This window comes from Gopherus evgoodei, chromosome 9, assembly GCF_007399415.2.
Source record: "Gopherus evgoodei ecotype Sinaloan lineage chromosome 9, rGopEvg1_v1.p, whole genome shotgun sequence".
In the NCBI taxonomy this organism is placed as follows: domain Eukaryota; kingdom Metazoa; phylum Chordata; order Testudines; family Testudinidae; genus Gopherus; species Gopherus evgoodei.
In genome coordinates this window covers 78712914-78735315 of record NC_044330.1, presented here as the reverse complement: position 1 = coordinate 78735315, position 22402 = coordinate 78712914, and the positions used below count along the sequence as shown (strand labels likewise).

At 39.0% G+C, this 22402-nt stretch overlaps 1 protein-coding gene across 3 annotated transcripts in view; it reads left to right on the top strand.

The window, feature by feature from the left end:
* DACH2 (dachshund family transcription factor 2) overlaps window positions 1–22402 on the top strand; it is a 536716-nt gene that overhangs the window by 310630 nt on the left and 203684 nt on the right. For 2 of the 3 annotated variants that reach the window (XM_030575788.1, XM_030575786.1), the window contains exon 3: window positions 14745–14816. The exons of the other annotated variant lie outside the window; for it this stretch is intronic. In XM_030575788.1, coding sequence (XP_030431648.1) covers window positions 14745–14816 — 72 coding nt within the window. The remainder of the gene's footprint in view (window positions 1–14744; window positions 14817–22402) is intronic. 3 annotated transcript variants of the gene reach the window in all.

The window sequence follows — 22402 nt, the reverse complement described above, 5'->3', positions numbered from 1 at the left end:
ATTGAACAAAAATACTTGGATTCTGAAAGAGAGTCTAGAATCTCCATCCAATAAATATAGCTTTAAAGCACTGTGCATATTCTGGCATTTAAATAAGATGACAATGTTCCTTTAAGAATCTCAAACCATTTTGTGGGTGTTAGCTTAAGTCTTAGTTCTAGGAGTTATACTAGCTTTGATTAAATGTCTGAATTAATTGAAATTAAGTTGGCATTGAGGCATTTTCCACTGACATTAATAGGGATCAGCTTATTGACTCAGCTGGTTTTGAGGCTTATCAAAATGCACTCTAGTATGATAATCCTCTTGTAGTCAAATCGAGCAACTTCAGATTCTGGAGATGCTACCTTTTGCCAAGATCATGCCTAACCCTGATTCTCCATTGTTTGGGAATAGGGAATATGTGTGCTAAAACAGTACTCTGAAAATTATGGGGTATAATGTTACAAAAAAGGAGCATAAATCCTTTGTCACCCCACTAGTGTCTGCACTCTGGGACAAATTTATTCAGTTGCTTTTAGTGGTGTTTCACAAAGGACACGTAGGGCCATTGTATCTTGAGTCATTTTAACTCTCATTTTCAGTGGCTCGACTAGTAATTGTCTGTAATAAAGTGGAAACCAAAATTTAATTTAATAGAGTCCATTTAAATAAACACAATTGTAAACTTTTCATTGCAGGGTAGACAGCTACTGTTACCATATCTCACAGAGATAATGTGGTTGCAGGAAAACATTGACCTATGGAGCAAAAGAATATAGTCAACCATCTATTTGCAGTGCCTTAATCCAACCTGTTTGCTCAAATAATATGCTCTTTAATGTCAACCTCCATATCTAAGTTAGATTTGAGTTGTGAGATTTCTCACAGGAAAGTCTTCTAAGGCTGTATTTTGGTGTAAGAATACTGTTGCAAATTGTCCAGAAGATTCATACAGGGAACAAAACAAAGCTCAGCAAATGATACCATAAACAGACATCATATTTAAATGCAGGAGTTTTCTTAATGGTATTTCATCCTCTGTGATTAATTCCTCTTGATGGAATATAATACCTGGATAACATTATTAATTTAGTACCAGTAGAGCTCTGTAGTCTGTAGTAAAGTTAAGTATGCAACTAGTCCTGCGGACTTGAATGGGACTACTCATGCACTTAAAGTTAAGCACATGCTTAAGTACTTTGATAGTTGATGACCTAGGTTCTTTTCAGAATAGAAAACCACTCTTGTAGTGAAAAATCTAAGTGCTAATGTCTACAGTGGAAATTGCTTGACTGATAGTCATACTCCCTGTACGTTGTACTACCAGTAAAATTAATGGCCATACTTATTTGCTTTGACACAAATTAAGTAAGCAGTCACTTACTTTAAAAATTACAGAATCCAAATTAGATAAATATTTTCTTTATGTTGTAATGTTTAGTATTATGTTTTCTACAATTTACTGCTGTGCTGACAGGCTGTGAATAAGATGTGGGACTATGCTCCATAAAAATACGATAAATTAACTTAAAACTACTCTGCTAGAAAAATAATAGTCTATATGTTTAGGAATTCAGTGGGGGTGCTTTCTTGGCATCCAAGAATATTTGATCTTGATGAAGTTTAACTCCCAATATCAATATTATGTGTTAACTTCTCATTTTAACCTGAAGTATATCCACGGGATTAGAGTTGGCAAATGTGTGAGAAGAACTTAATTTTCTGACAGTATTTTTTGACAGCCTATGGATACCAACGGTCATTTGCCCTCACGCTTAACTGTGAAAAAGATTTGATAATGTTTTGCAAAAAGTGGTTATTAATGGAAATATGTGATTTTTTGTTGTTGTTCGGAGATGTGTTACATAAATTAGTTTTCCAGAAAGCATTTTTTCCCTACATTTTTTCTAGAAATTATATTTGTTGATCTTATCACATCATTTATTAATGCATCAAGTCAAAGATTCTTAAAATTTGGGTAAAGAATGGTTAAGTGAAGCTTTTATTCAGTGTGTGTGTGTATATATATATATATTTTTTTTACACATCTGTCTGTGACGCATCTATTTCCTAGTCCTTCTCTCTGGTAACACTTTATTAGTTGGTCTGTTTTGGACTGTTAGTGCCTAACTGTATGTCTAGTGTGTGTCTGCTTGCCAATGAAATGCCACTCTGGTGTGCTGCAATCTTATTTCAGTTTGGAGTATTAGTTGTAGAAAAGTTTGCAAGTTGGTACACAAGGCTCAGTAAAGTTACCTTCCCATTGTTAAGTACAGTCAACTCAGCTTACTTCAGTACTATACAATATAAATAATCATGAAACTGCACCGCTAATAGATCTGTTTTGGGCCCAAATTGTGAGAGCTAAAGGCGTGAACTGCAGGCTCTTCATTTATGAAAAAATAAAAGAGAAACACCAAATGAAAATAAAAAATAATTAAAATACACCAGAGCTTGAGAGACAAGCACTAAAAGTGATTTTGTTGCAACTTGGAAGCAGAGCTTTTAACAATAATACTTTGCACTTAAAAAGAAGCTAGACAAAAAATACTCCCACAGAAGTTCATTTTCCACAACGACCTTCATTTCACATGTCACAAGTATGAAAATTGTGATCTGGCATAAGAATTTGAGACGGGGAGGGTCTTTGTCCAGATTTCCTTAAATGTGCATCTCACAACTTTTAATGTCTCATTTAGGCTTGTTTATTACTTCAGAATTTTAGGATTGGCATTTGTATCGGAATTGTCAATAAAGTTGCATGTATGATGAAAGGGTGGGAATGGTTGGGTTCAGATAAAGGAATTGCTTCTGCTGGTAACCAGAGAGAGGATCAGTCCATCCAAATTCACAGTTGTGAGCCAGACTGTGCCATTAAGTCACAGTCCTGTGTACAAAGTAAGACAGAGCTGCACTGGAGCTCCTGGGGGGTGTGCTCACACCGTGCCTGTCCCTTAGAAGAGCAGCATGTTGAGGAAGACTAGCTTTGCTGAACGAAGCAGAAAAGCATGGCCCTACTTTCTCCCTCCTCCTTTTGGAGAAACTGCATGTGCTGAATCAGTATCCCTGAGCAGATCTTATGCTGTAGGAAATACATGGGCTGCAGTTGTCATCCCCTGCATGGAAGTTAGCAAGGGGTATGTGGGGGAGCAAATTCTGTGTGCCCTCCTTCCAACCCCTCCCATTTCACTGAGCACCTGGGAAGTTGCTCTATTTACGTAAGAACGGTCATACTAGGTTAGACCAAAGGACCATCTAATCCAGTATCCTGTCTTCCAACAGTGGCCAATGTCAAGTGCTCCAGAAGGAATGAATAGAACAGGTAATTATCAAGTGATAACACTCCGTCGCCTGTTCCCAGCTTCTGGCAAACAGAGGCTAGGGACACCTTCCCTGCCCATCCTGGCTAATAGCCAATGATGGATCTATCCTCCATGAACTTACCTAGTTATTTTTTGAATCCTGTGATAGTCTTGGCCTTCACAACATCCTCTGGCAAGGAGTTCCATAGGTTGACTGTGCGCTGTGTGAAAAAATATTTCCTTTTGTTTGTTTTAAATCTGCTGCCTATTAATTTCATTTGGTAACTCCTAGTTCTTGTGTTATGAGAAGGAGTAAATAACAGTTCCTTATTTACTTTATCCATCTAGCCTCATCCATTTAGGACAAAAACCTGATAACTTCATAAAAACTCTAATATTTTTGCTTCCTGTTATGCTTACTAAATGTGCAGTTCTGGGCATAAATTTGAATTCCATTTTTGATCTAGATTAACTGAAATGTGTTGGTGTGTCTGATGAGTCATCTTAAATAACTTGACGAGGCATATTAAATTCAGAGTGGAAATGTATCCATACTGCAAAATCACTTCTCCTTATTAATTGGGGCTCTAAGAGGCTTGTGTCTGAATGGGAATAGATACTAAACTACCCTTTCACTTTTGGAGATGGTCCTCTCCAGTTAAGACTGTGGCATGTTTGTGGGGTTATGTGGGACAGCTTGCACTATTGCCGTCATGTTGTACCTGTTCTAAGAATGACTGCAGAACTTCAGTCTCACAGGCTATCAGTCTAGACTCTTTAGCCAGCACTGATTTCATCCCAAAAATATTTTTCAAAGAAAAACAATTCCCCAAAGTACAAGCCTCATTTAACAATAGAATATTTAAACCTTGACTCCAAAAAAGAAAGTACAGTATATAATACATGCTTAAAATGTAAATGATAGACATATTTAGTAGCAAAATGAAGCCTTTATTAAAATATAGTGAACTACAAAGGTTTTTATATAATCAAATGAATTACAGTAATGCAAGTCTTAAGAAATGATCTGGAAAGGTAGAGTACACTCACATAAAAGCAAGTTATGATAACCTTTTCATAATTCTTTAACATGTTGAAAGAGTATTTCTGCACTGACTTATTAAATTAGGCAAGGTCACCTTTTCATTTTGTTAACAGATTAGGTTTGCCAGATCATGGATTTTGAGCCTGAAAATGTGGAGGAAACATGCAGTAACATATGTCAAGAATAGGCTGAAACAATACTAAATCAATTTTTTACAGCTTAAACTTTTTGTTTTTAGCATCAGTTGCTTGTAAAATATGGTAAATTGCTTAATTACTGACACTGTAATTTGTCTGTTGATTAGATATGCCTTTCAAATAATAAAAACAATACTTAATATTTTTATAAAGGAAGGAAATTTTTTCAGAAGTAATGAGAAATCCTCTGCATTTGAAATACAGTATAATAGAATCATAGAAGAGTAGGGTTGGAAGAGACCTCAAGAGGCCATTTAGTCCAACCCCCTGCTCAGAGCAGGATTTGCTGAAACTGAATCATCGTGCCAGGGCTTTGTCAAGCTGGGCCTTAAAAACCTTTAAGGATGGAGATTCCACCACCTCCTTAGTTAACCCATTCCAGTGCTTCACCACCGTCCTAGTGAAATAGTTTGCTATCCAGTCTAAACATCCCCCACTGCAACCTGAGGCTATTGCTTCTTGTTCTGTCATGTGCCACCACTGAGAGCATCCTAGCTCCATGCTGTTTGGAATCCCTCTCCAGGTAGTTGAAGGTTGTTATCAAATCTCCCCTCACTCTTCTCTTCTGTAGACTAAATAAGCCCAGTTTCCACAGCCTCTCCTTGTGTGTCATATGCCCCAGCCTCCTCATCATTTTTGTTGCCCTCCGCTGGACTCTATCCAATTAGTCCACATCCTTTAGGTAGTGGGGCCCTCAAAACTGGATGAAATACTCCAGATGTGGCCTCACCAGTGCTGAATAGAAGGGAATAATCACTTCCTTCGATCTGCTAGCAATGCTCCTACTAATGCAGCCCAATATGTTGTTAGCTTTCTTGGCAACAAGGGCACACTGTTGACTCATCTCAAGCTTCTGTCCACTGTAATCCCCAGGTCCTTTTCTGCAGAAATGCCGTTTAGCCAGTCAGTCCCCAGCCTGTATCAGTGCATGGGATTCTTCCTTCCTAAGTGCATGACTCTGCACTTGTCCTTGTTGAACCTCATCAGATTTCTTTTGGCCCAATCCTCCAATTTGTCTAGGTCACTCTGGACCCATTTCCTACCCTTCAGCATATCTAACTCTCCCCCCACCTTAGTGTCATCTGCGAATTTGCTGAGGGCGCAATCCATCCCATCATCCAGATCATTAATGAAGATGTTGAACAAAACTGGCCGTAGGGCAGACCCTTGGGGCACTCTGCCTGATACCGGGTGCCAATTAGACATCAAGCCGTTGATCACTACCCATTGAGCCCGACGACCTAGCCAGTTTTCTGTCCGCCTTATAGTCCATTCATTCAATCCATACTTTTTTAACTTTCTGGCAAAAATACTGTGGGAGACCATATGAAAAGCTTTTCTAAAGTCAAGGTATATCACGTCCACCGCTTTCCCCATGTCCACAGAGCCAGTTATCTCATCTTAGAAAGTAATCAGGTTGGCCAGGAATGACTTGCCTTTGGTGAATCCATGTTGACTGTTCCTGACCACCTTCCTCTCCTACAAGTACTTCCAAATGGATTCCTAGAGGACCTGCTCCATGATTTTTCCAGTGACTCAGGTGAGGCTGACCGGTCTGTAGTTCCCTGGATTCTCCTCTGTTCCTTTTTAAAAGATGGGCACTATATTTGCCTTTTTCCAGTCATCTGGGACTTCCCCTGATTGCCACGAGTTTTCAGAGATAATGGCCAATGGCTCTGCAATCAAATCAGCCAGCTCCCTCAGCATTGCATCCGGCCTCATGGACTTGTGCATGTCCAGCTTTTCTAAATAATCCTTAACCTGTTCTTTCACCACTGAGGGCTGCTCACCTCCTTTCCATACTGTGCTTCCTGGTGCAGCAGTCTGGGAAATGACCTTGTCTGTGAAGACTGAGGCAAAAAAAGCATTGAGTACTTCAGCTTTTTCCACATCATCTGTCACTAGATTGCCTCCCCCATTCAGTAACGGTCCCACACTTTTCCTGACCATCTTCTTGTTGCTAACATACCTGTAGAAATTCTTCTTGTTACCCTTTACATCTCTTGCTAGCTGCAACTCCAGTTGTGCTTTGGCCTTCCTGATTACACCACTGCATGCTTAAGTAATATTTTTATATTCCTCCCTAGTCATCTGTCCAAGTTTCCACTTCTTGTAAGCTTCCTTTTTATGTTTAAGCTCACCAAAGATTTCTCTGTTAAGCCAAGCTGGTTGCCTACCATATTTGCTATTCTTTCTGCACATCGGGATGGTTTGTTCCTGTGCTCTCAATAAGGCTTCTTTAAAATACAGCCAGCTCTCCTGGACTCCTGTCTCCCTCATAGTAGGGGATCCTGTCCATCAGTTCCCTGATGGAGTCAAAGTCTGCTTTTCTGAAGTCCAGGGTCCATATTCTGCTGCTCTCCTTTCTTCCTTTTGTCAGGATCCTGAAGTCAACCATCTCGTGGTCACTGTTGCTCAGGTTGCCAACCACTGCTACTTCCTCTATCAATTCCTTCCTGTTTTTGAGCAGCGGGTGACGAGGATCACGGCCCCTGGTTGGTTCCTCCAGCACTTGCACCAGGAAGTTGTTCCCAACACTGTTCAGAAACTTCCTCGATTGTCTGTGCACTGCTGTATTGCTCTCCCAGCAGATGTCAGGCTGATTGAAGCCCCCCATGAGAACCAGGGCCTGTGATCTGGAAACTTCTGTTAATTGTCTGAAGAAAGCCTCGTCTTTCTCATCTTCCTGGTCTGGTGGTCTATTTCAGACGCTCACCACGACATCACCCTTGTTGCTCTCGCCTCTAAACTTAACCCAAAGATTCTCAGCTGGCTTTTCTCCAGTTTCATACTGGAGCTCTGAGCAATCATATTGCTCTCTTACATACAGTGCAACTCCCCCACCTGTCCTCCCCCACCTGTCCTTCCTAAACAGTTTATACCTATCCATGATAGTGTTCCAGTCATGTGAGTATACAATCAGAGCTTTGAAAGGAGAGCTACAAACAGTAGTCAATTTTGTTGAAATTCTATGGCTTGTGCTATACTGGAGCTTTGAACAGATGATGATAGTGGTCCCTTCTGGCTTTAGAATCTGAGTCTACGAATACTGTCACTGATTCCCAAATGGTGGGTAACTGAAGGAGTAAATCTGAATAGATTATTTTCTTATTACATATATGATCTCAAATGAAAGTACACTAATATACAGAAACAGCTAAATCCCACTCTCATTGACAGCTCAATAGGTCTGCACACATATGCAGAAAACACTCTTCTTGCTACTCACTGCCCATGTTCAGTGCTCAACAGAGTGCAATTGACTTGGCCCCAGCAATCGCAGAGCAGGTGACTTGATTACACTGAAATCAGGCAGAAAATGTCCTCTTCTGGCCATTCAAGTGAATCAGTCAAATTATCGAGTGGCAAAACTAATTCTACGCCTTGGGCCATCAGAGCTGCCACTTCCTATAAGTCAAGCCTTCACTTAGTGTGAAATTGTTTTTTATTTTATTCTCTTTTATTTAATATGCTTATTTCAGCTAATCCATTTAGTGAATGTGAATCAGCCAGCATACTAGAGCTGTTTCAGATGTGCCACCTTCTCATGCAGTGATGCTGAAATACTTGAGGACTTAGGTCCATTTAAGAAAATTCCAACCCTCTTATGACTTTATATAATTAGAAAGTATTATTTCAGATTTTCATATGAGACAGAATGAGAAGAAAAGATTAAATATGATTTTAAAATTGACTAAAATTACTTGTGGCTGAGCTTTTTTTAAATAACAGATATAATTCAGAGGGGACACTTAACTTACAGTTTTAAGAATTAGAAACATATTTGCCATTAATTGCAGGCCATTAAATACCAGTTAATTTTAAGGAGTTTAGTAGAACAAATACTCCCTTAGAAAGCTTCTAATATTGTGTTTAATTTTAAATATGGACTAAAATTCTAAGGGGTCTTGCAGAAATGAGACCAAAGATCTACATAATTTACCCATATAGATGGTGCATCCCAGGTATCACACCAGTATATAATTCTGTCCATATACCAGCCCTACATTTCTTTTCTGCCTCTAGGTGCACAGTGTTATATTGTCCCATACAAAAAGATTAAGATATATTGGTATCTTTCATTTCATTTATTTCATTTCATGTAAAGGTACAGAAGCAAGAGATGTGGTCAGGGAGAAATTGAAAGAAACTTCCACTCCTGCTGATTCAGTACTCAGAGTCAGAATATGACTTATGCAGATCAGTGGAGAAAGAAGGCAGAAGTCTCAAATGCAAAGGCAGAGTCTTAGAAAGGCGTGGGAAGGTTCACACTGTTAACAGGATGGATGCATCTTTGCTGGTGGCATGGGACCAGCTTCTGCTAGCTCTAGCGAGCTCTTAACAGAATCCCTATATGTGATGTATGGAAAATGCAGTAGATTCATTGACCTTTGTGTTCTGCATCATTTAAGCACCATTATCCTAGAAAGTTAGTGCCATCTTCCAGTAACATTTTGGAGGGTTCTGCCATTGGTTAGTTTTTGGTGTTTATATGTGCAGATTTGGCCCTTAAAAACTGTTATGATAAAATCTTGGATGTCTATTTGAAATAGGTCAGAATAATGTAGGCTTTATAAAAACCTAGATGACGTTCATTTGGTGTTTTGTAAATGGCAGATATTTGCCAACTACAGATTACTGAAAGTTTTTTTGCTGCCAGGCTTGACCATCCCTATGCAAAAACCTGTTAAGCATTGTAGACATGTTATCAGGATTTAGGTCAGTCTTCCTGGTCTGGAGCATTGCTTGTAACTAGGAGCCATCATTTGGAGTTACAGATGACTTTTTCCCCTCACTAGCTTATGTGAGGGGGAAATTGCTTGCTATATCTGTCTTTTGCCCAGCAAGGGTCCTGTTTGACTAAAAGTCCCAACGCTGATGAAAATTTGTGTACCCAGACAAATTTTAGTCAAGCATTGTACATAGGAACTAACACTGAGATTGGCTTCTTTGCCCATGAGTAGGGCCATACCAAATTCATAGTCCATTTTGGTTAATTTCATGGTCATAGGATAGGATATTATAAATTGTAAATTTCATTATTTCAGCTATTTAAATCTGAAATTTCGTGGTGGGGAAATTGTAAGGATTTTGACTAAAAGGGAGTTGTGTGTATGGTGCGGGGAGTCACAAGGATTTATGGGGAGAGGCTGCGGTACTTCTACCCTTACATCTGCCTGCAGAGCTGGGCAGCTGGGGAGCAGTGACTGCTGGCAGAGCTGCCGCCAGCAGCAGGGCAGAAGTAAGGATGGCATCGTATGTTACTGCCACACTTACTTCTGTGCTGTTGCCTGCAGAGCTGGGCCCTTAGTCAACAGTTGGCACACTCCGGACACCCAGCTCTGAAGGCAGCAGTGCAAAAGTAAGGGTGGCATGGTATGGTATTGCCACGCTTACTTTATGCTGCTGCTGGCGGGGGGGCTGCCTTCAGAGCTGAGTGCCTGGCCAACAGCTGCCACTCTCCATCTGCCCAGTTCTGAAGGTAGTACAGAAGTAAGGGTGGCAATACCGTGACCCCCCCCCCTAAAATAACCATGTGACCCTCTCGCAACTCCCTTTTGGGTCAGGACCCCCAATTTGAGAAATGCTGGTCTCCCCCCATGAAATCTGTATAGAATAGGGTAAAAGCACACAAAAGACCAGATTTCACGGGGGTAGGCGTGGGGGACCAGAGTTCATGGACCATGATGCATTTTTCATGGCTGTGAATTTGGTAGGGCCCTACCCATCAATATAACCATATCACCTCCTTTTTTTGAATCCTTCCAATTGGTCCCCTTTCTCCATTGAATCACAGTCAAGCTTCTTGCCTGGTTTTCAAGGCTCGGCATTACTCTGCCTCTCCTTACTTATCTCTCCTTGTCTCGTATTGTCTGATCTCCTATCTTCTCTACTCAGCCAATTGATGCTAACCTTAACATCTTGTTTGTCTGCTTCTTCTACAACAGTGCTTTCTTTCATGCCACTTCCTATATATCAGATGCTTTCCTTGAATGGTCTTACCCTTTATGCATTCAAATCCCTATCAAGATCCAGTTCTACTCTGATGAGTACAAACAACTAGCCAGCTATATATTGTCGTCATCATCATCATCATCATCAAGACATGATGGAACTCTCAAGATGTGCCCTATTATCATCTGGACTACTTACTCTTATCCTTGTACCTCTTTCTCTTACTCTTCATCTGTGACGGTTTTTCAGATTGTAAGCTCTTTGGGGCAGCATCTTCACCTTTTTATATGTACAGCATGTACCATATTTTATGTGCTACTGTAATACAAATCATTGACAATAATGCAGATAGCCAGTTTAAGGTAGTAAAAGAGCAGTCAGCTTTAAGATTTGCTATTTATTTCTTTTTTTAATGCCAAATTGATTAGTCAGGTAAGTGGATATTGAGCTCCCGGGTGTTTTTGCTAAGGCTACACCTTCCCATCCAAGAAAATTAGAGGGCATTTACAGAAATGCATGAGCTGTGTTGTCTGATGTTATCACATGTCACACATGTACATTCTCGATGGTTGACAGCTAGAAATGTGACTTCCATTCTCCACATCTTCTGTTTGGCATCTCAAAGGTTTGCTTTCACATGTGTCAGATGTGCCAGTTTGTTTGTGGAATTCCTGTCATTATAAATGCTCTGTCTGGTTCAATCAATATTTGTCTTCTGTGGAATATCAGTGCTGTTCCTGCAATGCTTTCTTGGGATGCCATGAATTGTAATTATAAACAGTGCAATATATTGGTGGAATTATACATGCTTCCTAACATAAACCAGTTAAGGAATTACATGCATCACTTTCAAGGTATGCACAAGAAAAAAAGGATTTTTCTCGTAAGTAGTTAATTTCTTACTACAGTTTTACACATGTTGCAATATATATATAAAATGAATCCAACTAAAATTTGGGATTTTTTGCTCTAAACTTAAAAAATTCTAGTGTGTAAATCTTCTTGGGTGCAGAACAAGTCCAAGATGTTATCCTTTTGTGTGCAAATGCAGTTACCAAAATCAGTGTAATTTGAATATGTCAGGCTTGTGGTGTTTTTCAAAGTGACTGTACCCTTTCAACAAGGAGTTAAAGTAAAATACAAATATTGCCCACTGAGTTTCTGTGCTAAATCCCAGATTAAAAATTAAGCAAGCATTTTCTGCACTAAAAGACATGTTCTCTAGATTAATCTTAGTTTAACAGTGACTCAGGTGATTTCTGTATTAGATTCTGAGCACCTAGCAGCTTGATACTATATATTGACATTGCTGGTCAATGTTGACTTTTTATAGTGCCAGATATTGCCACTGCTAAAGAAACAGGTCTGCATTTGTATAATTGTTTCACTTACTTAGAAGCACTGAGTGGAGTCACAGTATTTTATTGGCTAAAGTTATATAGCTTTGGCTATCTTGCTTTTATCTGTGCCAGTAAAAGCTCTGATTTAATTGAACAGATTAGGTCACGTGTCTGAATGAGCATAATTTTTAGGATTAGATTTCTAGTGCAAATAACTGATCATGAATTCTAAATTTTCTTTCCATTAATAGTCTGCAAAACATTAAGATGCTAAAGAATACTGTTACAGTTAACAAGGGTATTTTAGTTATAGTTTAAAAACATAAAACTTCCTTTCATTGTTTTTGATATCAGAGAATGCATCCGGGGCTCCCGATGTACTGATAGTATTATGCCACTGGTCACATTTAACAATTTGAATTGCATACCTTGTTCCTTACTGAAAAATGACCTGGAATTTTTGTGGCCAGTAAAAAGGTGTAAGAGAGGAACGGGTAGCTGAAAAAGGACAAAGGATTTGATCTGCTGGTGCAACGTAGCATCTCTTCTTTTGTGTAGGACCGGGGCGGCTCCAGGCACCAGCGCTCCAAGCGCGTGCCTGGGGCGGCAAGCCGCGGGGGGTTCTCTGCCGGTCACTGCTAGGGCGGCAGGCAGGATGCCTTCGGCGGCTTGCCTGCGGAGGGTCCACTGGTCCCACAGGTCCACCAAAGCCGTAGGACCAGTGGACCCTTCGTGCTTGAGGTGGCAAAATGTCTAGAGCTGCCCCTGTGTAGGACCAAGAGGGGAAAGGCTTGGCCAGAGGAGAGAATGCAGCCTGATTTAGTGGTCTGCTGGGGAGTGGCACAAAACATTAGCCCCACCCCTTCAAGCTCTGACTGGGTCCACAAAGGGGCTGCTTCTCCACTCTTCTGTCTGATCTATCAGAACAGTGGCAGCATTGCCATTTGCTCTTAGCCAGTGCTTTGTGACCTCTCTGTTAATGCTGCTTTGAGTAGCACTATCTATTTCACTTTTTTTTAAATGTAGGGTTTAGTCTATGCGGATTATTGTTCTCAGCTGCTTCCTGCTATTCATGTGATTTTCTTGCTGAGGGAATGGAGGCGGCAACATGGGTGTGAAAAGGAGGGGGATCTGGTGTACCTAAATTTCCTCTCGTGTTGCCAGCTCCTCCTCATACACACAATCTTTTTTTGGCAGCTTTGCTCCATTCCATGCTGAGCAGTTTAATTTTTCTAAGAAAAATGAGTTATACGATGAGGGGAATTAACTTCTGATTTTCCTGTTGACAAGAGCTATGTTGTCTTTTGTCCATACAAGTCATTTGTGCAGCTCTAAAGTGAATTACAAGTCTATGTGTGAAGGAGAATAGCACCCTTTCCCTCAATTTAGTTTGGATTTCTCTTATTGAAAGTTGAAAGGCAAACTCTTTCCCAGGGTTCTTTAACACAACTGCACATAAATAACTTAGCAACTGGAGAGCTTTTGTACAAGCAGTTTTCAGAATTGAGAAACGTTTAAGGACTTTTAGCAGGAAGCTGCATGTCTAGTGGACTGAGCATGGGCTTGGGAATAAAGATCTTTTGAGTTTCAGTCTCAGGTGTGCCACTGTCTCGCTGTGTGATGTGGCTCTTAGTTTAAGATTTGCTATTCTCAGCTTCCCTGTCTATAAAACGGGATTAATAAAACTGATTTTTAACTACCTCGCGGGGCTGTTCAGAGAATTAGATGGTTAATTGTTGTTTGTTACGTGCTCTATAAGCAGAAGGGGCTGCATATGTTGTTGAATTACAGTGGGCCTGATCCTGCAGTCACACTTTGGCAAAAACTCTGCTCACTTTCCTGGGAGTTTTGCCTGAATAAGGATTGCCGGATCAAACTCCTTTATTCTGAAAAATGTGTTGATAATAGTGTAGATTCATTAAAACTATCATTCCACAGCATTTGTTTTATATCCAGAATAAGTCTTTTCCAACAAGCTCTTTAAAGATGGGGGTAGAAGCGGGGAGGGTTTCAGTGACCCAGAAGTGGAAGACTTTTGTTCCTCATTAAACTACTTCTTGATGTTTCCCAATAGGTTTTCAACTAAACAGGTTTCCCAATAGGTTTTCATGCTCCAAAACGTCTGTTAGTCTATAAGGTGCCACAGGATTCTTGGCAACTAAACACTTGTTAATCCCAGAGCTCTGACAAGTGAGGCCTGCTGAATTAGGCCAATCATTGATACAAATAGCTAGGGCACATGAAACAGTAATCATTGCTTTCCAGTCTATTATTAGATTAACTTCATAGGGATTGCTTTTTTCTCCTGTGAGTTGGTGCAAAAGTGACATGCCTTACCCTCCAATAAATCTAACAGCAGAGTGGCTATGACATGATGTTCATACTCCTCAGTCCCATGACAGATTATTTTTGATTGCTGCAGAAGTTTACAGCAGCTTAAAACCATTAGAATTTAAAAGCATCATTGAAATTTTACAGCATACCTGACTCATACACAATGCTGCTGGTACTAAGTTTGTAGTATATTGGCTTCACGTTGTGATTGCCAGTCACAATGAGACTTGCTTACTTGTACTGATCCCCAGCTGTCATTTTGAAGAGGTAAACAATCATATGACACTTCTCCTCTGTGATCTCTCCTTGGAGAACATGTGCTTTTGTGAGTAATGAAGCTTTCTGAGATTTCCACCTTGGGAGAGTCATCAGTGTTAAACGCTTGTGGGAACCACCTCATGTAGACAAAAAACCTCAGACACTTATATAGATGAACAAATGATTTGCCACTTATTAGCTGCTCCAGAGATTTTTAAACTGGTGATATCTGGTCAATCTGTATATGTAGAATTAAAAAGCTATATTGTTAGCAGATGGAAATCTATATCAATAACATATAAGTGCTTTTAACAGTGTGTTTTTTTTCCAGATTTAAGAACTTTGTTTTTTCCTGATGAAACCCAGATAAAGTTTGCAAAGCTCAAGACTCTTCAAATCCAAGGTGTTTACTACTATTTATATCTCATGTCAATGACTGTATTTGGCTCTAGTTATAAGCTTTGTTTAACTATTATTTTGTACAGCTGTATAGAATTTTGCTTCTTTAACCTGGAGGCTTGCATTTTTCAAGTTGCAAGACAGATGACTAGGAAGACGTATGCTGTCTATCCATCTCTGTCAGTATAGCTATACCTGTGGGCAGTGCTTAAAGTAACTTGAAAAAAGTGTGTGTGTTGTGGGGGGACGTCTATCATCACCTCCCCATCTGCCTGTCCCTCTGTCCAGCAATTAAATCTTCCCCAACCTCCAAGTTAATCCTGACCCCCAATTAATTCTGCCCCTCCATCTGTTGAACCCTCCAGATACCCCTGTCCTCATGCCTTCTGCAGTTTCCCCCACTTCTAATGCAACTTCTTCACCCCCTCTCAAGTTTAGGGTAAGCTGCTTCAGGATCTCCTCTTCCCCTTGCCAAGGACAGGTATTTCTGGGTGGGATGGGGGAGAAACAGAGTTACTCTCCTGTTGCTCATGGTGTTGGGTGGGGAGGGAATGTTGTGGAGCTGCCTTGAGATGCTGGGCTCTTTCTGCTCCTCCCTCCCTCCCCTCCTGTGAGAATGGTGAAAGAGTTCTACCTGCTTCCTGCAGGAGCCTGACTGGCTGGTGTTCCTCAGAAGGTGTGCAGGCAGGGAAAGCAGGGGCTCAAAGGGATTCCCCTCCCTGCAGTACTAAAATTCTGTGCCTCAGTAACCCAGCTCATATTTTAGAAATTTTATTCGCTGGATCTGTGGCTCGTTGCGACCCAACACACTTTAAGCACTGCCTATGGCTCTGTATATGCATTTATCTATATATTATATATAAAGTTTGTGTGCACACCAAACTAATTTAAAATTGGTCTCTAAATGTTTATATGCTTTACAGTGTGATTTCATTAATTTTATTCACCCTTACACCTCCAAATTCCTAGCTATGACAACTTGAACAAGCTAGCCTGGATCTATAACTTTTTTGGGCCAAAATTAGTTGAACAGTAGCACTGTTATTACCTTAATGTGTAGTACTATAATGTGTAGCATGTATCAGAGAGAAAGTTAACACGAAGGCCAATCTAACACAGTCCAGTGGTGGTTATATTGTTGATCGCATAGTATGTAGTATAATATGTGTATTGCCATTGGTGTGGTACATGTGAAATTCTCCAGAGAAAACAATCATGTATTTGCTGTAATTATGCTATTTATTTTTCATAATACATATTAATTTCTAGCTTATAAACACCTATATATGTGTGCAGTTTCTATTACAATAACAATGAGTTAGGAATCTGGTAAATTTTCAAGACTGTGTCCTTCAGTTTATGAGAGTATTATGATCACAAGCTAGCCTGTACTGAATAAGTATGCACATCACAAAATCTGTATACTTTTTGGAATTATTGTTTTCTGCTTAACTTAAAAAAGCAGTATGAGAAATGGCATAAACAGAAATTGTATAATGAATGTTAAAGCTCCATCATTCTACTCAACAACGTTGTGTTCACAGTATGGATAAGGGGTCATATGACATAGAATGATTTCACATATATTTTATAATATTTAGGCCACATAATATTAGGTTAAATATACATAAATAAGATGAATAATAGAGAATGTTTGTTGAAAGGACATTTGGAATTCCTAATGCAAATATTTACATAAGAAATCTGATTCTAAGAGTTATACTCATCCAGTCAGGGAACAGAAAAAATAGCTGGTATATGTTTAATCAAATCTGGTCAGCAGAATTTTGAGAGTTGTGACTATTCAGAGTTCAAGAATATTCTGCAGAAATTATTTGGTAGGAAATTCACCCTTGTGAAGAGGACCAGCAGAACCATTTATGTTGGACTTAAGTTATGCAAGCTACCTGGTATGTATTTCACTATTAGTGAATAATTTCAAATAACAAATATAATTGAGAAAATTGTTTGCTACCTAAGGACAATTTGTGAACTGAAAAAGACTAATTTAATCTAATGTATGATTTGCTATGCATCAGCTCCAGTATGAACAAATCACTAGCAATATTTTTTATTTTCTTAAATAGAATTTTTTTTTGTAATTGTATTTAAAAAGTGCTTCTGTAGACAAATTTTTAAATTGTTAATTTTTTTTAAACACAAATACACTCTAAAAATTTAGGCAGATACAGTATATTGCATGTGAAATTTAGTATTCGGGCACATTTTTTCCAATGGGTTTGTTAATCTTGGAAAAACAAAAACTAGTTTTTTACAATGGGAAACTTGAGCTAACACATACCTTCAATATAGTTGTACTATGGTACCACACTGTTGTAATGTTAGCAGGAGCAACACTTTTTTTTCTGGTTGTGGATATTTCTTTACTTTTTCATCTGCCTACTTCAAGCTTCTTCATTTTTAAAAAATGAATGTTGAAAACATTATATCACTGAATCTTTGGTAGATGACGTAAAAGGTTCTGACAATACATGGAGTCATATCATTTAAGAGTTGAGCCATTTTCTTTTTGACCTGTGAGATTTAAACCCCAAAGGAACTAAAGATTAATTCACTGTTTTTACACCAGATGTTGCCTGATAACATGTGGGATAAATCTTTTCTGCACCTGTAGTATAATATTTTCCTTATGCTATAGCATAATACCTTGACTAATACCACAGCATCTTTCTTATGACTTCAAAGAAACCGAAAACCACATTCATATGGAAAACATTTTATTATTTGTAATTCTTAGCTTTGTATATATTAAATGTAATAACTAATGAGTTTAGTAGAATAATATGTATTACCATATACGAGAAGCATGTTTAATAACTCATGTGCACGTGTAAGAATTGTTAATGTTTGCAGTATTTGCAAGATCAAATCCATTTTGGAAATTCTGTGGACATACGCTTTCAATTGGGGTTAAGTCCGTCATTTGGTCGAAGTTTTCCTATCATCAACTAATTCCTTTCAGAGAAAACAGTTATTTGTATCTTTGAGAGGAAAAAATGCTAATTGAAACCATGTAATAAAAAGGTAATTTAGTAAAACTATTAGTTTTTGTTTTTTACTCTTTTAAGCCTATTATTTTTAAAATTACTTTTGTATTAAAAAAGCTGTAAAACTAAGCGTGGTGTCAGCATATTGCATATTCAGGCACATTTTAATTCTCATTTTCCATTGCATGAATAGTAAAATCTTTATAAATTGGAAACTAAAATTAATTGAATAAACTCCCATTGAATGTTTTTATGTTTTTGCTTGCATTTTAAAAAAGCAGATTGCAAAAATTTTTTCACAGCAAATGATGATGCTTAGCATTGACCACACCTCACTGAGATAATGTAGGGCAGGAAAAATAGTGCTGATGTAGGGGAGCAAATAACATCAAATGTTCAGTAGCAGTTCTCAGAGTTACTATGTTTATTTCAGTAATATAGCCGTTATTGCTGGTATCTCTATCTAAATTTTATTTCCCAACACAATACAGAATCCCTAAGGTTAACCGCCATGGCAGGCCTTAAAGCTTGATATTCAGGTGGGATGCGGACTTTGGGGTCTTCTCCTCAGTTTGTGCAGTACTTCTGCCTACTCATTAAACAATATCAAATTACTGAAATACAGACTGATGCCAAAATGTTCAAACTTGGGGGGCTGTGGTTAGCCAGTAAAATAGGTGATTTGACTTTTTGAGATATCAGCACAGAACTCATTACTCTGTTTAACACCTCAGAAAATCAGGTCATTTAATTAAGGGTGGAGGTATGCCTAACTTTAGGCAGCTACATTTGAAAATGTTGGATTTCAAATTATTTGTAATCCTTGAGTTAACTATATTTTCTTACAGCAATCACTGAAGGAATAATCACAAATGTAGTTTCATGATGAACATCTAATGCCCAATTCAGCAAAGCAACTTGTATTGTATTGTACATACTTGCCTATGAACAAATAAGTTGTGCCATTGAATGTCACTAAAACCATTCACTTGCTTAAAGCTAGGCATGTGCTTAAGTGCTCTGCTACACTGAGGCCTAAATTCTTCAAACCTCCTATTTTCTTAATTGTTAGAGCTCTGTTATAGCTTTTATACTGCTGCTGTTACTGCTATTATGTATTTTACAGCAGGAACTGAAGTGGGATAGGGAGTAGGAAGTTATACTCATCAGTGACTGTGCGTGTGGAGTACTGAAGGGGACAGAATGCTGCTAGGGCAGCTTGTTTAGAAGCAGCTTTTGTACCTCCTTTTAAAGGTGTAAACTGTTTCCTTTAGCACCAGCCTCCAGCTTTTGTACAGGAGAGGTAAGGCCCTGTCCTTTCCTCCACTCCCCTAAACCTAGATTGCCTCAAGTGCGGAGTACACCTAGCCATTCTGTCCCATCCACCTTGTAAATGGAGGGCGAGCTCTGGTGACGAGGAAAGGGGCTCTCTGTGCCTTTCCTTTATTTATGTGTACACCTCTACCCCGATATAACATGACTCGATATAACACCAATTTGGATAGAACGCAGTAAAGCAGTTCTGGGCGGAGGGGGGCGGGGTGGTTGCGCACTCCGGCGGATCAAAGCAAGTTTGTTATAACGCGGTTTCACCTATAACCCAGTCAGATTTTTTGGCTCCCGAGGACAGCGTTATATTGGGGTAGAGGCGTATATATGCCAGGGCAGCCAGAATGTAGTGCTTAACATAAATCATAATGTGATCAAAAATATTAACTGGAGAGTACAAACTGCATTTAAAAGGTAATAATGGAATATATAATAGAAGTTAATTACTATCCCCAGAAAAATAACAGGCTTAGGGCTGTGGGTTACGTCCATCTGTAAGCCATTATTTGTAATGGCTGGAAGATGTTGTGAATGGGTATTAATTATCTTCTGCTGTCTTTGTGTCTTCAAAGTACATGATTTTCTTGGAACCAAAGATCATGTTATATGTATAAATGATGGAAGAAATAAATAAATATAGACAATAACAAACATTAGACAGAGTCCAAATCACTGTTTATAGCAAAAGGTAATTACTATTAATGATACTGAGTTCAAAAGGATTAAAAGTCATTGAGCCTGGAATCTAACATTCCTGACCTCAAGATGAGACCTTTCTAAGCCATAAACTGAACTGGTCTCAGTTTTCAAAATGGTAAAAAGATTTCTAAGTCTGCAGGTAGCAAGTCCCCATTATCCAATCTTATATTTAACCCTATTTCAGTACTAAATTAATATACACATATTTGGCTTGGGTATATCAAACATTCAATTTCCTGTAGATTTTAGAGAACATATGGTTTTATACTGAGACATTTTAAAAATCTACCTAAGGTTAATGTTTGTGGTGGCCCTTTGCAGCAATGTGAGGCAATAAACAACTTTTTGGGATAATTAAATGCTGAAATGAAGCTGGCTGATTTTGACAGCTGCCTACGCAGTTTTATATATTTACTGCTGTGAATGCTGACATCAAGGAAAAAAGATAGAAAAGCGACAATATAAAATAATACATTTTTTTTGCTTTGTTTGTGAGGGAAGGAAGTTTGTGCTGTTGCCACCTTGGAGTTTCTATTGATGTCTCTTTGAGGATGCTGACTGTGACTAAACAGTGGAGGGCATAGCTACAAAATTAATAGCTGTTCCGTGAAGTGGCTTACATTTAAAGGCCGTGCTGTAGTTGAATACATGAAGCCTAATCCTGAGAGGTGCTGTGCACTTTCAACTCCCATTCACTTAGTGAAATTTCAGTTCACTCAACACCTCATGGGATCCTGTCCACAGGAGACCAATGTTAAAATATTCTCACTGCAACTGAATGCAGTAATTTTTTGTCTGGGCAGCAGGAAAGAAAGGACAGGGCTCTTTTAAGGATCCCTACTGCATTTGGGTTATGAGAGAGAAAGAAAGGGAGGACAGACTTAACCGAGAGGAGCCAAAGGGGGGTGGAATAGGAAGTGGCTGGGTCAGGAGGCACTGACCCACCATGTATACTGTGGGGCAGGGGAGGAGAAGGAAGGGTATTTATATACCCTCTGCATTTTGGAGGGAATTCTCTTTGCCACGAATCACTAAACTACATGGAACCCTTAGGATCTGAGTAGGACTGTGTTTTATGGTCTGCTGTGGGCTTGCACTGGTCGCTTCCATTTTCTTTCGGGATGGGGAAAAAAATTCTGTCACAGCCAGATTGGTCAAGGCAGGGCAAGTTATTTTTTTCACTTTTCACTTTTCCCACAGTGGATAGGAGAGGTAGGTAAGGAGGTTAGGTCAAGTTTGTCACAACTTAGGAGGTAGCAGATGTGACAAATGTCCAGAATCACAGAGGGGTTATGGTTTCCTGATAAACAGGAGTTAAAAAGTTGATTTAGGGGAAGCATACCCTAAAGAATCTGGAAAAAAGGAGGTAGTGGCTTCAATAGGAATGTCTGCAACCTCAGGGAGATACCCCCCCTTTTTTTCCTAGCTCCCCCTTAATCCTCAGCGGAGAGAGTGGAGTCCCAACAACAGGCTGACTGGGACAGGTTGGAAAGGGGGTTGGCTGACAGAAGCCCCCTAAATATGTGGAAACAGTTAGGGAAAGAATGATGACCTGCACTGTATAATTTATTGGTGGTTATTCCTAGTTATTTGAAGAGAATAAATTTGTGGCCTAATTAAACCACAACCATTAAGAACACCAATCTACATTTATGGGCTCAGATCTCTTTGGAGTTCCTAAACTCTGGATGGCAGGAAGGTATATCTTTCTGTATTTAAGTACCTTGTGAATTTTACAGAAATATAGGTATGTTGTGTAACAATATTTTAAAAACACAGGATATTTGGGTACCTAGATCAGCACTTTCAAATGGATGCCTAAAGTTAGTTTCACAGTGTACTCCTAAATAAGTGGCCTGATTTTTAAAAAAATAGTATCAAGCACTCAGCAGCTTCTGTTGACTGGATGCTCAGCACTTCTGAAAATTAGGTCAGCACTTCTGAAAATTATTTAGGTGCTGAATATGGGCCCAGGAGCCTACCTTTTGAAAATCTGGATCCTAAATTCAATTTGAGTGTCTAAATGTAGAATTGGTTGCCCATACTTAGATGCCAACTAGGTACACAATGTTAGTAAGTGTTTTAGTTGCATTTATAAGAAGGGATAACATTGAATTTTTCTTGGTAATAACCATCTGAAATTTCTCATTCATATAATATGTTATAGGCAGAAAATAATCCATTTATATACACTAAGATTTGCAAACATCTGAAAACAGCAAGCTACAGTAAACGAACAGCCATAAATACAGCAAATAAGTAACAAAGTAATGGTCTGTGCAATTTGTTATGGTAGATGAATTGTTTTTCCCTACATTTTTCTTTTATGACCTAAAGGAATCCCTCAGGCTCAGCTTTACACCCAACTACTTGCTTATTGACTGGAAAATGCAATATATTTAAAGCAAGTAGGTTGGGTTATAGCCCTGTTGAAAGATCCTAATCTTTTAAATGTGAAAAGTGAGAGCTTTGCCTCACACATGTTACAGTAGACAGAAGTTTCCTGCTTTGTTCAAATCCGCTCAGTTTTCTTATATTAAATGCAAACCGTAAG